The sequence below is a fragment of the Danio aesculapii genome, chromosome 21 (assembly GCF_903798145.1).
Source record: "Danio aesculapii chromosome 21, fDanAes4.1, whole genome shotgun sequence".
Classification (NCBI taxonomy): domain Eukaryota; kingdom Metazoa; phylum Chordata; class Actinopteri; order Cypriniformes; family Danionidae; genus Danio; species Danio aesculapii.
Window position 1 is genome coordinate 26144279 of NC_079455.1, and position 15917 is coordinate 26160195.

Consider the following 15917-nt stretch of genomic DNA (forward strand, 5'->3'; position numbering starts at 1 on the left):
TAATATTTTTATATTATAAGAATAATCACAATAATAATAAAGTTAAAATGATATCAGAGTACAATGAACACCTTAATTTTTTTATTCAACAAATTAAAATCAATTAAGCTGAGCATTTTTATATTAGTGTTTTAAGCATATATACACATTATTTTAAGGTGAACTCAGAATAAATAAATAAATACATAAATTAATAAATTAATAATTGTCATGCATTGTACAGTAATAGAGAAATAGCCCAACCACAAAAAAAAAAAAAATTCCCAGAGGCCGTACATTTGATTACATCATTGTCCTCTGTTTTGGCTTTTTGTTTTAAGGACTTGTTCAGATGGCCGACCCCATAGACTGACAGGCAGACAGACAGGACAGCAGAGATGATGGAAGGTGCTTGGGACATCGCTTTCGTGCTTCTCCATGTGTGGATGTCCATAGTAGCGGGTCTCATTGTGTTACCTGCTATGTTCGGTGTGTCCCTGGGCTTCACAGACATCTACATCAAGCTGCTGGTTAAGACACTGGAGGTAAAAAAAGAAATACAAATAACTGTTTGTTTACAATATATAAAACAAAACAAAAATCCTAGTTTCTGACAATTCTGTCAATTAAATGAGCAAACTTAAAAAAGAAAAAAGTTTTGTACTTTGACATATTAGAAATGGATGATGCCAAGACAAACTTGCAAAAGAGGGTCAAAAGGCATGAGACTAAAATAAACGTCATTGTCAGGGGGTTGTTTTTAGTATTAAAATCTGATATATAGTCAAGTCATTTGTTTCTGAATGTGGGAGGTATTGTGTTGCATAAAACATGCCAGAAATGATTGAATTAATTAACTAATGTAAAAAAATAAGCAATAGTTAACACCATACCCAGCTGAATGATTACAGTTCTAAAACACATAGTACACAAAAATCTCAACACGGAATGAAATCAGGTTAAAAATGACTTATTGTAATTGGTAACACTTTAGTTTAAGTCACAGTTCATGCTATGAACCACTGGCGTATTACCTGTCTGTTATTGCATTATTAACAGTTTGTTAGTAGTTATAAAGTATGATTTTATTCCAAATCCCTAATCCTACTCCAAACCTAAAACCAGCTTCCACCTTACTAGCCATTAATAAGCAGCTAATTAGCAGTTTATTGAGCTCATAGCCTTAGTTACTGGTTTCTTGATTGCATGAACTGTGACTTAAAATAAAGTGCTGCCAATACATTTGTTTGACATTTAAGAGTCACACAAAGTTACCGGGAGGATTTTTGGTATCTCTGGGTATTATAATTTCATAAATACTGTGATCACCCAGAAAAAAATATGGTAAATGATGTATTATTTTTGTAAAATATGTAATTAGGCTAAATGTGTATGGACATAATCGCTGGTGAAAACCTTATAGAATATATAGGTGTATGTAAGTGCTGCTATATAGGTGTATGGCATATTGCATTATTAGAAAACATGGTAACACTTTAGGTCACTATTCACGTTATTAACAAACCATTAACTAACACTACTATCTTAATAAACTACTAATTGGCTGCTTATTAATAGTTAGTAAGGTAGAAGTTGGGTTAGTTTTGGGTATGGATAAAGGATGCAGAATAAGATCATACTTTAATAATAAACAGTTAATATCTTAATAAGCAGGTTATAAGCCAGTAGTTTATGCCATGAATTGTGACCTAAAGTGCGACTGAAAACATTTGAGAAAACAAAATTTTTTATAGATGGTCAGATCTATATGATGTAATTTGGGAGTTTTGTTTTTCCATGAGACTGATGATGATGTCAAAACAAACCAGCAAATGAGGGTCAAAAGGAATAAAACCAGCCATATCATAACTATTACATGGGAAACATAACTATTTTATGTACTGTTGTCAGAAAAGTGGCAAATTCATACAAATTCATGGAATTTCAGTTGTATGAAAACATATGAAAATGTGTGGCGTGCCCCCAAACCCCAGCCCCCATTGTGGGATAAGCAAATTTTACTAAAATGTACAAATGACATCACACAAATTAACAAAAATTCACCACTCATTTCAAAAGTTAAAAATTGTTAATAATAAAACCTGTTATTGTCAGTTAAGGAAACGTGTCAAAGGTTACCTGAAAATAAACTTGTTCTTTATTCCAGTGGGCCACTCTCAGGATCCAAAGAGGACAGAAAGAACAGCCAACACTGCCATTACAGCTAGCTAACGGTGAGAGAAAATCTGTCAATGCAAGCAAGACATCATGTGCATACAAAGGTTTGATTTCATGGTGATGTCAGGACAGTGTCATGTGAAGCCACAGCTTCCTCTTCATTTTGTTGATGATGACTGTTAGATAATAATTTACACGTTTGCTTTCATTTGCTGCCTTTGTTGTTTAGTTTTAGCAGTGCATTGATATGACTACAGACATTTATAATAAGACAATTAACCGTTATAACTGGTTATTTTTTGGTATTATGGAGAAAATATCATTTTTCTATTATTAGTTTGAACTATTACTCTGTAAATATTGATTTTATATTGATTACACTGACTTAAAATATTCAATTAAAATACTTACACGATGTAAAAATAAAGTTGCAATCTTATAAACCTCTTACAATATTCATGTGATATGAAAACACATCTAACTAAGACCTTTACTTAGCTGCTTATTAATAGTTAGTAAGGTAAAGTTAAGTTTGGGTTTTGGGTATGATTAGGGATGTAGAATAAAATCATTTTTTATAACTACAAAAAAACAGTTAATATTTCAACAATTGACAGGTAATAAGCCTGTTGTTAATAGCATGAATCGTTACTTAAACTAAAGTGTTACCATAACTTCTTTTTTATACACTCAGAAAAAAGGTGCAGGAGCTGTCACTGGGGCAGTATCTTTTCAATATGTACATATTTGTAACTAAAGGGTATAATGGTACCTTAGAGGTACTTTTAAGTTATATTTGGGCACTAATATGCACCTTTGAGGTACCACTGTGGACTATTTGGGTATAAATATGTATCTTTTGAAAAGGTACTGCCCCAGTGACAGCTTCTGTACCTTTATTTCTGAGAGTGTATATTAAATATGTGGGTTTTCACGGTGGCGCAGTGGGTAGCACAATCGCCTCACAGCAAGAAGGTCGCTGGGTCAAGCCTCTGCATTTTTGTGTGGAGTTTGCATGTTCCTTCTGTGATCGCGTGGGTTTCCTCTGGGTGCTCCGGTTTCCCCCACAGTCCAAAGACGTGTGCTATAGGTGAATTGGATAAGCTAAATTGACCGTAGTGTATGAGTGTGTATGGATTTTCCCAGTGATGGTTTGCAGCTGGAAGGGCATCCGCCACTTAAAACTTATGCTGGATAAGTTGGCAGTTCATTCCGCTGTCGTGACCTCAGATTAATAAAGGGACTAAGCTGAAAAGAAAATGAATAAATTAAATATGTTTCAGTTAAAGAGCCAAAGAAACTGGAAGCTCATTTCGGTTAATTTAGCCAACCGACAACTTACCCGAATATTAACGGTTAACTAGTCGGATTAATATTAAATCATTTTTAATTTAAAAAATATTAATAGATGTGTCTGTTTTGTGTTTGACACATTAAATGTTGCATTTTATTTTAACATGCGAACAACAGCATACAGAACATACGCAGTTTTCATCAACAAGTCATTGGGTTATGTTTGGTTCGTAGATTAGGCTATGTAGGCTATTTTAAAAATGGATAGTTTATAAGAACTACAGTATTAATAACTGAAATTTTCCAAATGGAAAAAAGTTGGTTTGTTGGGTGGACACTAAATCTGATATTTTTCTCCAATTGTGTAAAAAAATGGAGGTGTTTATGACTCAGATCTAAGAGAGAAGCATCACCATCAGCGCTGGTTTGGCATCATCTGTGGTTTGGCATCATCGTCTGTGTCAAAATGTGACCACCAGTGTCTTTCTTTTATTCAGCTTCTTTGACAAAATAGGTCTGTAGGCACGTGTGGTTGCGTGTGTTACCATCCTGCGAGTTAACAAATATGTGTTGCACATTTATGCAGCCAAACTTAAAAAAATAAAAACTAATATTTTTAATTGTTTAACTGATACCATTAATCGGTTAAAAACGCACCCTTTCGGTTAACAGTTAATCGGTTATTATGAGCATCCCTAAAAGAAAAAAAAAAGGTTTTAGTTTTAGTTCTAACCCTGGTGTTCCTGGTTGATTGACACTTTTCAGATATAGCAGGAAAATAATGTCCTTGCTTTTATTATTGGCCTGATGCCTGTCAGTGTGTTTAACCTACTGTAACTGCTATTGCAGCAAGTGACTCATTTCATAATTTCAGAGGAGATTATTTATGAACTTTACCCGGCTTTACAGACATTTTTAGGCTGTATGAATCCTGAACTCCAGACACCTTTGAAATAAAACACTGCCTGGACGAAAAAGTAGCTGCTTGGATTTAAGTAAAAGTCAAATACTTAAGATACTGATGACTCTAGATGTTTACAGTCTGTACATTAGATAAAGGCCAATGAGAAAAGTTGTTTCTTTTTGACATTAGAGTGTGACGTTGTTACAAAAGGCATTTTGGGAATTCCTTTTTCGGGAACAGTTTTGTGAAATAAAATGTTCTGTATAATCAGGCAAATTAGGTAGAAACAAATCCTTCTAAAAAAACAACAACTTCAAAGTATATAGATATAAATACAACTGTAAAGTTTGCCATATGTACATCATGTCGTTTTCTCCTTTATCTTGTCTCATTTCAAATTCATCATGTGGTTCTAGGGATCATCGAGAAAGATGACGGCTCTATGGAAGAGGAGATCGGAGAGCTGCGTCGCTCTCATCCTAAAAATCTGGCAGAGGGAAACTTTACGCTGTGTGACGCCTTCTATTTCTGTAAGAAAGGCATTGAGAACATTGTGGAGGATCAGGTGACTCAGCGCTTCTCTTCTGAGGAACTGGCCTCCTGGAATCTCCTCACACGAACCAATAACAACTTTCGATACATCAGCGTGCGCCTCACCATCATTTGGGGCCTAGGAGTTTTTGTACGTTACTGTGTCTTATTGCCTCTCAGGTGAGACTGGAGTGCCATTTCCAATCAAGGATATAGTCAGTTGATCAGAAGTGACAGAGAAGACTTTAACACTGTTACAAAATCAACTTGTATTCATCAAAACATGCTGAAAAAGTATTAGGGCTTAGAAAAATATATATTACAGCACAATATTACTGTTTTACATTTATATTTATCAAATAAATGATAACACAGCAAGAGGCTTATATATAAAAATGAAGAGATTACATACGTAAGTAAAATACATATTTTTATTTTGTTTATTTAATTTTTTATGTAAAGTACTGAAGATTACTTTCAAATTTAATATAAAATGATGTTTTTCTGCTAAAAATAACAAATACATGCTATATTTTGACATGTTTATATTTATTTTTAGACAATACAATGCCAATGTTTTAAAAAACATGAAAATATTTTATTATGATGTTTATTCTGTTGTTTTCTTAAATAACAATATAAAACAAATAAAAATAAATAAATAAATAAAAGTGCCCGAGATTGCAATACTTTTGTGTGAAATTACAAAGAAATGTATTCAGACCTTTATAGAATATTACAAATATTAATATTTTACTCATAGCCATACCTATTAAATGCAGAGGAAGTGAGAATTTTCGGTTATCTAATTCTCTAAGTGGTTTCCTTATTTCTCCCTAGCTGTAAACTGTGCAAATTTGCATTGTCAGATCATTTTCTTTATACAAAAGTAAATCTCTTGCTCCTAATTCTGATTATTGTGACCTGTAAATGTCGGCTAAATGTGTTTTTGTGTATATTTAATCATGTTGTTGTTCTTTGTCATAGGATCACTTTGGCAGTCATTGGATTGAGCTGGTTGGTGATAGGAACTACTCTAGTTGGATTGCTTCCTAATAGCAAGTAATTAATACTGGATGTCATTATGAATTCTATCATATTGTTTTAATCTCTATCTACAGACCAACTGAATAATCCATAACACTTAAAAAATAAAGGCTCCACAACTGGTTTTTCACAGAAATGTCATACAGTAGAACCTTTCAACAAACAATCAATAAAAGAAATCGTTTTTTCATAGTGAGAATAACATTTAATATATGTAAATAACGGTTTTTCTCTAAATGTTAAACCTTCGTGGAACCATCAATACCAATTCAGAACCTTTATTTTTGTGTAGATTAACTAACTGTTTGCTATATATGGGTGAAATGCTTATTATTAATTAGGTCCGTGTCTTTTGCAGGGTGAAGAACTGGCTCAGTGATTTGGTTCATATTACATGCTACAGAATATGTGCCAGAGGCCTGTCTGCTACTATCCGTTATCATAATAAGTGAGTCACTGCTTCTTTTTTTAACACAGTCTTTCCACTTTAATCACATTATATCACTGTGTTCAGTTTCCCTCTGCTTCTCAGTGTTCTATGCTAATGCTTTGTCTCTCATGCATGCAAATGTAAAACAAATACACAAACAGTTCACTGAAACATTCAATATTATTCACTGTGTGATTTTTCTGAAGGTATTTAAAGGTGCAGTATGTAAGTTTGACACCCAGTGGTTGACAGATGGAAGACAGGAGTGAGTGATTTAAACCGTGTTCTAAATTAAAAACAACGGCACGCGATAGAAGGAATATTTTCCATATTGAAAGGTGTTTTTGTTCTAACCAACACCTTGAATTGGTATATTAGAAACGGCTTCTATTTTTCACAGGTGTACAACAGAAAACTATGCCAATGATCACCTTAGGTAAACCTCATGTGCTTTATTTAGTGTTAAATGAGTGAGTCTGTATGGCTGTATTAAGATTTCTGTCGTGTTTTGTCCAGTTGCAAACAGCCAAATTGCTTTTCACTGCCTATCTGGTCACGAAGCGTGTTGTTTAGGACACAAGGTTACATTGTAACCTGCTCACCTAATGTTTACAGTCGTAATATTTATATCTTTGCTAATTAATAACCACCTCATGTGGAACTCTGAATCTGCGTCTCATTTCAGAGTCTGCTACTGTCCACCTGAGGTCACATTTCGGTCACAGACACATGCTTTGAGAGCCTTTCTGAATGAATGAATGGAATATGCAGTTTTCCAACAAGGCAACCCGGGGTGCTGATATATAATTGGACAGCGGTCCGGCACGGAAAACACATTTTTAAAGCAGAATATCTGACTTCAGCATTGTTTTTCAGATAAACAAGAATGTTCACTTGAAATGTTTCTTAAATATCTGCAAAAATATTATGGTATTTTTATGCTTTAGAAAAGTCAAAAACATGCATACAGCACCTTTAAGTTTATTATTTTAAATTTTTTTAAGCATTTAAGTATATTTTAAGTAATACTGCATATTTTTACAGCACTTTCAAGCACTTTTGGGTAAGTATAGAAAGCAAAAATGCTCCTCCTATAAGTTTTTTAATAAACAAAAACAATTTTGGCTAGCCAAATTAATAAAAGAACATAAAGCAGGATTTTTGTGGGCCTTAAAAAGTTTCACAACACTGTTCCACAATTGAAAGTCTTAAGAAAGAAAGTATTTTGGCATTAAATGTTAAATGTCTCCAGATATTAAATATTTGGCAAATATCTATTGTTTTAACCTTTGCATGTTCTCCCCGACATGGGTTCACATGGGTTTCCAAGTCCAAAGACATGCGCTATACATGAATTGAAATAATTGGCCATAGTGTACGAGTGTGTGTGTGAATCAGTGTGTAGGGGTGTTTCCCAGTAACTGAATTGCAGCTGGAAGGGCATCCGCTGCATAAAACATATGCTGGATGAGTTGCCAGTTTATTCCGCTGTGGCAAACTCTGGTTGAAAATTAATGTTCACACTTTATTTTAGTGGTCCGTTTGTTGAATTTAAGTTACACTGCATCTACATGCCAACTAATTCTCATTAGATTATAAGTAGACTGTTAGGCTGGGGTTAGGGTTAGTGTAAGTTGACATGTACTTGCAAAGTTTCTCATAGTCAGTTAAATGTCTGTATCAACAGATATTAAGCAGACAGTCTACTAATACTCAAATGGACCATCAAAATAAAGTGTTACCAAATTAATGAATATTGTTTTAACCATAATCAAAACAACTTTGTTTTGATCAGTTTCAAAAGAGTTTTCTCTATCTCATCTAATTTTTCTACCCAAGTAAACCTTGAAAAACCCTGCAAACGATGCCTAATGAAAAAGAAACATTTCTTTATTTAAAAAGCAGCTATGGTGGCTTACAGTGTATTTGAGAGCATGACACTGAGAGATAATAAAACAGGTGTTATTATGTCTCAATGTTATTCTTGGCCCATTCAAACACACCTTTTCTTTTTCTCTTCAACACTCCACAATATATAGTGTAAAGTGTGATGATTGCTGTTACTTACATTTGTCTCATGGGATGCATAACAGAGAGAACCGTCCGAAAAAAGGAGGCATCTGTGTTGCCAACCACACCTCCCCGATTGACATTGTCATTCTGGCGAATGATGGATGTTACGCTATGGTGAGTCACGCTGACTGCATCACCAGTGTGACATTGTGCATCTGCAGAAGGTCTCAGGTGTCTTTAACTGGCTTTCATTCTCCTCAGGTAGGTCAAGTTCACGGAGGCCTCATGGGGGTCATCCAGAGGTCAATGGTGCGCTCCTGTCCCCATGTGTGGTTTGAGAGGTCTGAGATGAAAGATCGCCATGCCGTTGCCAAAAGGTGTGTTGATTTGTCTTGTGGAACTATAATATATCTCCTCGCTCACAACATAAAGCACTGCTTTTGCTTTTTCACACAGGTTGAAAGACCATATTGCAGATAAAACTAAGCTGCCAATCTTGATCTTCCCTGAGGGTAAACATTACATATTTGTGATTCTGAAGGTCTATAAAGTATTGTATATATTGCCAATTCTGCCAGCTACACCTATTTATTTACAGTTATTTAACTTTTAAAAGTTACAAAATGACAAAGAAAAGAGTTTCAATGTTTTCTGAGACCAAATTCTGTAAATATGAACAAATGAACTTTAATGGCTATAATACACTCCAAAAATGTAGTGGAAGAGGCAAGTTTAACACAGTGTCAGATTTTCCTTTACAGTGTTTAACTGTTTGCTACAAGCATTTTCTTGTGTTTAAAAGATGTCTAAAATACATCCAAACATAGACATTTTGGCTAAAACGAGACTAATTTTGGACTGTCAATGATAGTCTTAATAAACCAGGGGTTCCCAAACTTTTCAGCCTGCAACCCCCAAAAAAACAATGCCAGCGACTCACAACTCCCAATATTTTCTGAGGTGGTTATAAACATATAAACATTGAGCACAACGGCGCACACACACCAAAAGGCCAAAGTCTAGTCATCGTTTAATTTTGGAGAACACCACTGTCACCATCACCATCCTCCATGTTCAGTTGTGGCCTGTATTTATTTTAATGTACGTGAGTGACGTAAAGGTGTCAGAAAGTTTAATCTGATGCCATAAAATCAATGTGCTGCATTTGACACCATTGCTGTGTCTTTAATGTGATGTAATCACCCCAGGAGTTGGTGGCTGATAAAAGGCTGATGGCTTTTTATTCGCATGTTGTTTTTTAATGTTAATTATTAACATGTTAATCATGTTACTTTAAACTACTATTTTGTTCTTCAGTAGGTTATGGATAAAATATCGTAATTCTAACAGTTTAATAAAATGAGTTTGATTTTTGGAAATCGCCAAGCAACCCCCCCTCATTGTCTCACGACCCCCACTTTGGGAACTAATAGACGGCCAAAAATATTTTCGTCATCAAATAGATTAGACAGAATTATCATGTGTAGTCATTTATTCCTATCTATTTGAAGACTGGTCTGTTTTTGAACAATATTAAAATGTCTTATTAGACTTTCACTCACAGACCAAATTTGAGATGTCTATTAGATGTTGTTTAGACACACAAAAAAAGGTTGCTGGAGAGGATGCTAGTTGTAAGTTTTACAAACAAAATTTTGCACAATCTGTTAAAATGGTAATTGTCTGATTCTCCTTTTCACAATGGGCTATACGTTCACTAAGTGTTTTCACAAAGCACTGATGAAATCACACTTTTCTAGTACATGCAGAATGAGACTCGATTTAAACCACAACAAGATGGTTTCTAATGCAGTGTCATTTGCGAACTCAAAGTTGAGCACATTCAGCTGAGGTTTCCTGTTTGCTCTACACAGACTGAGATTTCTCTGTAATTCCTAAATCTTTTCACAATAAACACAGGCTCATTCTGAAAACAAAGCCCTATATACATTTCTGAAGATCATGAATTATGTAGCCAGAGCGTCTTTAAAACCAATGCTAGAGGGCGGCATGACGCCGTTCCTTTTCGCATTTACCAGCTGACCACTTACCTCTGTATGGACGGCTTTCCCACTGTTACCAGTTTGTCCAGTAGTTCAATGTGTACGTCAGCAGACTTGAGATGCAGAGCAGAGTTGACCATGATGACAGGGTTTGAGACTGGTGATGAATGGTTCCAGAAAGCAGGTAAGACAAAAATATAATGCAAAAAATAAAATAAACAAGTAAATAAAAGGGTGAGGATGTGCTAAAATCTGAAAACGTGGTAAAAATCAGGCTTGCAAGGGCTTTTCTCTTTCTGGATTGCTTTTCAAAACACTGCGGTTGGGTTTAGAGAAGGGGGGGGGGGGGGGGGGGGGGGGGGGGGGGGGGCGTTGATCTATCGATGCTTTTTGAAACACTATTGGTTGGGTTTAGGGAAGGGGGTGGGTGGGGATATTGGTCGGTTGGTAAGTCAGTCAGTTAGTCAACAGCAGCTTGTTGTGGATTAACAGCAGGCGCGAATGGCACTACCAGAGAAATCTCATATATGAAAAAGCATACACAACAGCCTCTAGGGGATTCGCGTAAACAAAAACTGCAAAAAAAAAAAAAAAAAAACCAAAATGTAGCTCCTGGGAAGTATTTGGCGCTCTCCAGAAATGCATATAGGGGTACATACTCAAAATGAGCCTGGGTTGTAAATACACTAGTTGATGAAAGACCTCATTTGGGAATTTTGCATTGAGAAATGTGATTTGTTTAAGGATTCTCTCATGACTTTTAGCTCAATGATACGCAATTATCCAACTTTCTTTGCAAAGACTGAAATGCTGCTTTTGTGTGTTCACAGTGTCTGTGTGTTTTCACTGCTGCATGTGTGCGCACTTAGATGGGTTAAATGCAGAGCACAAATTCCGAGTGTGGGTCATCGTACTTGGCCACGTCATAACTTTCCATTTTTTCCATATGCATATTGTGGGCTTTTTCAAAATAGTTTAATTAGGATATATCTTTTCATTTAGCCTCTGCCCAATCTTTTTGGAGTGTATTGAAGTCCTCAAAATCTAACTTTGTTTATATCTACGAAATACATTTAAGTTCTTTAGATAAAGGTTGAACAAACTATAGACTCTTGATTTACATTTCCAGCATTTTCTGGACTGAAGTTGCTAAAGTCCCAATTGTTTGTCTTTGTGTTGATTCTAGGAACTTGCATTAATAATACATCAGTCATGATGTTCAAAAAGGGAAGCTTTGAATATGGTGGAACTATATACCCAGTAGCAATCAAGGTATCAAATGCCATTTTTTTCTGCAGAATATAGTATAGTGGTTAGTCTCAGAAAGGAACAGACCTGACGTACGACTCTCTTTCAGTATGACCCTCGCTTTGGAGATGCCTTCTGGAACAGTGCCAAATACAACATGGTGAGCTACATCCTCAGAATGATGACAAGTTGGGCCATTGTGTGCAACGTGTGGTACCTGCCACCTATGACTCAACAGGTAACATTCATCTCGTCCTTTCTACAGACCACTTGTTCATATATTAGTTAGTGGGGATGCTCAAGCCAGAAGTTTGATAATTGAAAACCTATTTATTTATTTGATTTTTTGCTTAATTCCTGAATGAATGAATGAAATTACAAATTAACACCCTCTAGTGGCGATTATTTTTAGGTGCATCATTTCATTAAAATAATTTAATATTTCCATATAAAAATAAGTATAGTTTCATTATTTACGCATAAATAATGAAACAATGTGCATAACCTGCACAGTTTCAAAGAACCTGCCTGATTTTTTATTTTTTTTTTGCTAAATATCAAAGATAATGTGAAGAATGTTCACATTAACCTAAACTTGAAATTTTCATTAAAGGTAAAATCTCTGATAAATTAAAATTTCATTAATTTGCTTTTAATTCTATGAATGAATTGCTACATTATATGATAATTCTGTATGTTTTGATGGCGTTTTAATGATGGTAGATATGTCTAAACTTTATTTCATTCCAACAAAATATCTGAACATGTCTTTTGTAGGAGGGAGAGGATGCTGTTCATTTTGCTAACAGAGTGAAGTCAGCCATAGCACATCAGGGAGGACTGGTGGATTTGTCCTGGTAAGAATACAAACATTCCTATGCAACATAGTGTGTTATATATAGTGGTATACACAGTAATATATAGTATAATAGCTAAACTTAATGTTGAAATGACAAACATCTGGCCAATAAATTACAATTACAAATCGCTATAGGTTATATATACAGTTGAATTATAAGCCCCGTGTCTGATTTTTTTCCCCCAATTTCTGTTTGATAGAAAAAAGATTTTTTTCAACACATTTCTAAACATAATAGTTTTATTACTCATTAATTTATCTTTATCTTATATTTTTAAATATTTTACTAGGTATTTTTCAAGCTTATAGTGACATTTAAAGGCTTTACTAGGTTAATTCTGTTAGTTAGGCAAGTTAGGGTAATTGGGCAAGTCATTGTATAGATGTCGAAAAAAATGATTGCTTAAGGGGGCTAATATTATTGACCTTAAAATGTTTTTTTTTTTTTATGTAAAACTGCTTTTATTCTAGCCGAAATAAAAAAATAAGACTTTCTCCAGGAAAAAAATACTTTGAAAAATTCCTTGCTCTTTTAAACATCTTTGGGAAATATTTGAAAAAGAAAAAAAATCTAATAAGTTTGATTTCCACTGTATATTTGCTATAAATAAAGCATTATTGTGTTGCAGGGATGGAGGACTGAAAAGGTCAAAGGTGAAAGAGTCATTCAAGGAGGAGCAGCAGAAGATGTACAGCAGTATGATTGTAGGTTTGGACTGTCAAGAAGCCACTGTTGGACCCGCGTAAATCCTAACGCACACTATTTATAAACTTGATGAGAATGGGAGAAACACTTCTAGATCAGCCACCGAACACCATTACCGGCACAATATGATGTTCTGCTTTTTGATTCAGTGATATATATATATATTTTTCTAAAACTGGAAAATGTTTCCTAGTGATTTGAACTTACGTGTTCATAAATCCAAAAAAAAAAAAAAATGTGACGACACAGACAGTAGTTAGTAACTAGAACACGTTTGTCTCTTTGTTCTCAATCGTTTGGGTGCTAATATATGTAGTTTCACTTACTCTATATATTTGCATGTGAAATATTCACTTTGTGCATGTTCATAATGTATTCCTGTTAAATTACTTCTTAAAGATCTTCCAGAATGTAAGCTACTGTGGCAAGTACTACTACGGGACTTTAACAAATACTTCCTTGTTACATACTGGTACTTATTTCAGTATATAATTTACGAGTCAAAATTGCAACGAGTACTAGTATCTAATGAATAAGTGGTAACACTTTACAATAAGGTTGCATTGGTTAATGTTAGTTAATGCATTTCTAACATAAACAAACAATGAACAATACATTTATTACAGTATTTGTTCATGTTAGCTAACGTTAGTTAATGAAAACAGTTGTACATTGTTAGTTGGTGTTAACTCAGGCTGCGTTAACTAATGTTATCAAACATTATTTTGGATTTTAATAATGCATTAGTAGATGTTGAACTGTTATTAATAAATGCTGATTAAGTATCGGTCATACTTAGTTCAGGTTAGTAATTACATTAACTAATGAAACCTTATTGTAAAGTGTGACCATTTATGTAATAGGTTTTAGTATCAAACAAATAAGGGCTGGTATCTAATAATAAGTACCAGTATCTACTGAAAAAGTACTAGTATCTGATGGCTCATTTCCACTGAGAGGTACAGTTTGGTATAGTACGGTATGCATTTATTTACATTTCCAATGTCAGAAGTACCAAAATACCAAATTGTACCATACCCCTTTTTGGGACCCTTTCCTAAGGCTACCTAGCGCAACAGTATGGTATTAAAAGAAGGAGATTATCACCTGTTCACGCAATATGCCACAAGAAAAACAACAACGACAAGGAAGCCTAATTTTTAAATACACATGCTCAAACAAACTTGTCGTCTTGTGACGAACATCCACATGCCAAGAAGTAAAAACAACATGCTGTATGTCCACCACCGTTGTTTACAAAAACACAATTCATGTCACTTCCTCTCCCTATTTGCCTGCTCTTGTTGTGCGCTTACATTTAATACAATTAAATTGAGCATCCAAAAGATGTGATATGTGAATTAAGGCTTTCTTCTTCAAGCGAGAATGGTGGCAATCGCTACTTTCTGGCGTAACTTACAGCATGCTTAGTGTGAGGATACTTTTGGCAGTGAAAACACAAGCCTGATCAGGGTAACCTGTACCTAATCATACTGTACTGTACTGAATAGTACCGCTCTGTGGAAAACAAGGCATAATAATAGCTTCTAACCGATAAGTACCAAGACAGTGCCTATTTAATAGGCCCTAGTGTCTAATAAATGTGAATTAATATCTAATAAATAAGCACTAGTATCTTTTGAAGAAGTATTCATTATTAGATACTAGTACTTTTTATCAAATAAATGTCACTAGCTTGCCATAGAGCTGCACATGCTTCTCTCAGGTCCTGTGGGCTGTTCCTGTGTGGACACTAGAGGTCACTGTTACCAAACTAAAGAAAGCCTGCACCACATTGGCCAGCTCACTACCATCTTTGCTAATAAAATGCTGAAATTAAATAATCGGCTCTCAAAGCATTATTTTTTTTATTTTATATGATATCCTGCAATAGTATCACTCTTATCCCCGAAACCTAAAACAAGCACATAAAAAACCCACAACAGTTTCATTAAGGCCAACAAGCTCTTTTCGGCCCTCTGAGAAAAGGCAAATCTGTCTCCTTTGTGTCAATTAGTGACGGGTGATGCACAAAGCCCCATCGAGCCCTTGATTGCGGGAGCACCAGCTCATTTTACTTAGAGCTCCATTGAAACGTCCGCCATTATAAAGTCATTATGGATAGAAAGTGGACAGAAAGTTTCCCTGCGTAAGGCTGCAGTCACGGCAAATTCCAAGAGGAGATGCTGAGCAATATGTGCTTATACTGCGATGGCGCTTTAATAAAGAAAGCATAGAGTGTGAAATAGAACATAGTTATTCTGTGGCACAGAGGGCTGGAGGAGGCTTAGCTTTCTCTCTCTCTCATCCCCCAGACGATCCTCCGGCCCCCGCCAAAGCCAACAGCGGCCTTTAATAACAGTCCTGCAACTTAAATTGCTTGAACAGAAATGTTTGTTCTCCCCTAACAGGATTGTAAATTATTAATCGGATCTGAAGCCGATTTTATAACCCGATTGTTGAGGTGGGATTCTCCACGAGCAGTGCTCTGGCACACCATTTACTGTGATGTATGTGTCTGCACATCTTTATATCCAATTTAATGTGATTCGGATAGATTTCAAAGCGACATCATAAAAAGCATGGAAGTGACCCCGGCAGAGCCTCCGATGTAGACTCGGTGCGTCAGGCGGCCACGTCTCTGGCTTCTGATTCGATTTTCCCCATTTCTGTTTTTACCCACCATGTGATCTATACAAATGTAATGCCGGTACACTCAGTAAATA

General features: G+C 35.2%; 1 protein-coding gene across 1 annotated transcript; it reads left to right on the forward strand.

Moving 5' to 3' along the window:
* The first annotated feature begins 377 nt into the window (after positions 1 to 377).
* On the forward strand, positions 378 to 15035 carry gpat3 (glycerol-3-phosphate acyltransferase 3). The gene is made up of 12 exons (XM_056446188.1): positions 378 to 524; positions 2147 to 2213; positions 4771 to 5065; positions 5873 to 5947; positions 6291 to 6380; positions 8456 to 8549; positions 8637 to 8752; positions 8832 to 8887; positions 11565 to 11650; positions 11736 to 11864; positions 12404 to 12483; positions 13115 to 15035. The coding sequence occupies exons 1-12, from the start codon at positions 378 to 380 to the stop codon at positions 13230 to 13232; spliced, it is 1353 nt and encodes a 450-aa protein (XP_056302163.1). The 3' UTR covers positions 13233 to 15035.
* Positions 15036 to 15917: the final 882 nt, after the last annotated feature.

What these genes read in the sequence shown, in the direction of transcription:
- gpat3 (XM_056446188.1), top strand. Translation starts at nt 378, where the DNA reads ATGATGGAAGGTGCTTGGGACATCGCTTTCGTGCTTCTCCATGTGTGG. An exon ending in CGCCATGCCGTTGCCAAAAG is followed by an intron (nt 8,753 to 8,831) that starts GTGTGTTGATTT and finishes TTTTTCACACAG; the next exon opens with GTTGAAAGACCATATTGCAG. An exon ending in TGCCACCTATGACTCAACAG is followed by an intron (nt 11,865 to 12,403) that starts GTAACATTCATC and finishes TGTCTTTTGTAG; the next exon opens with GAGGGAGAGGATGCTGTTCA.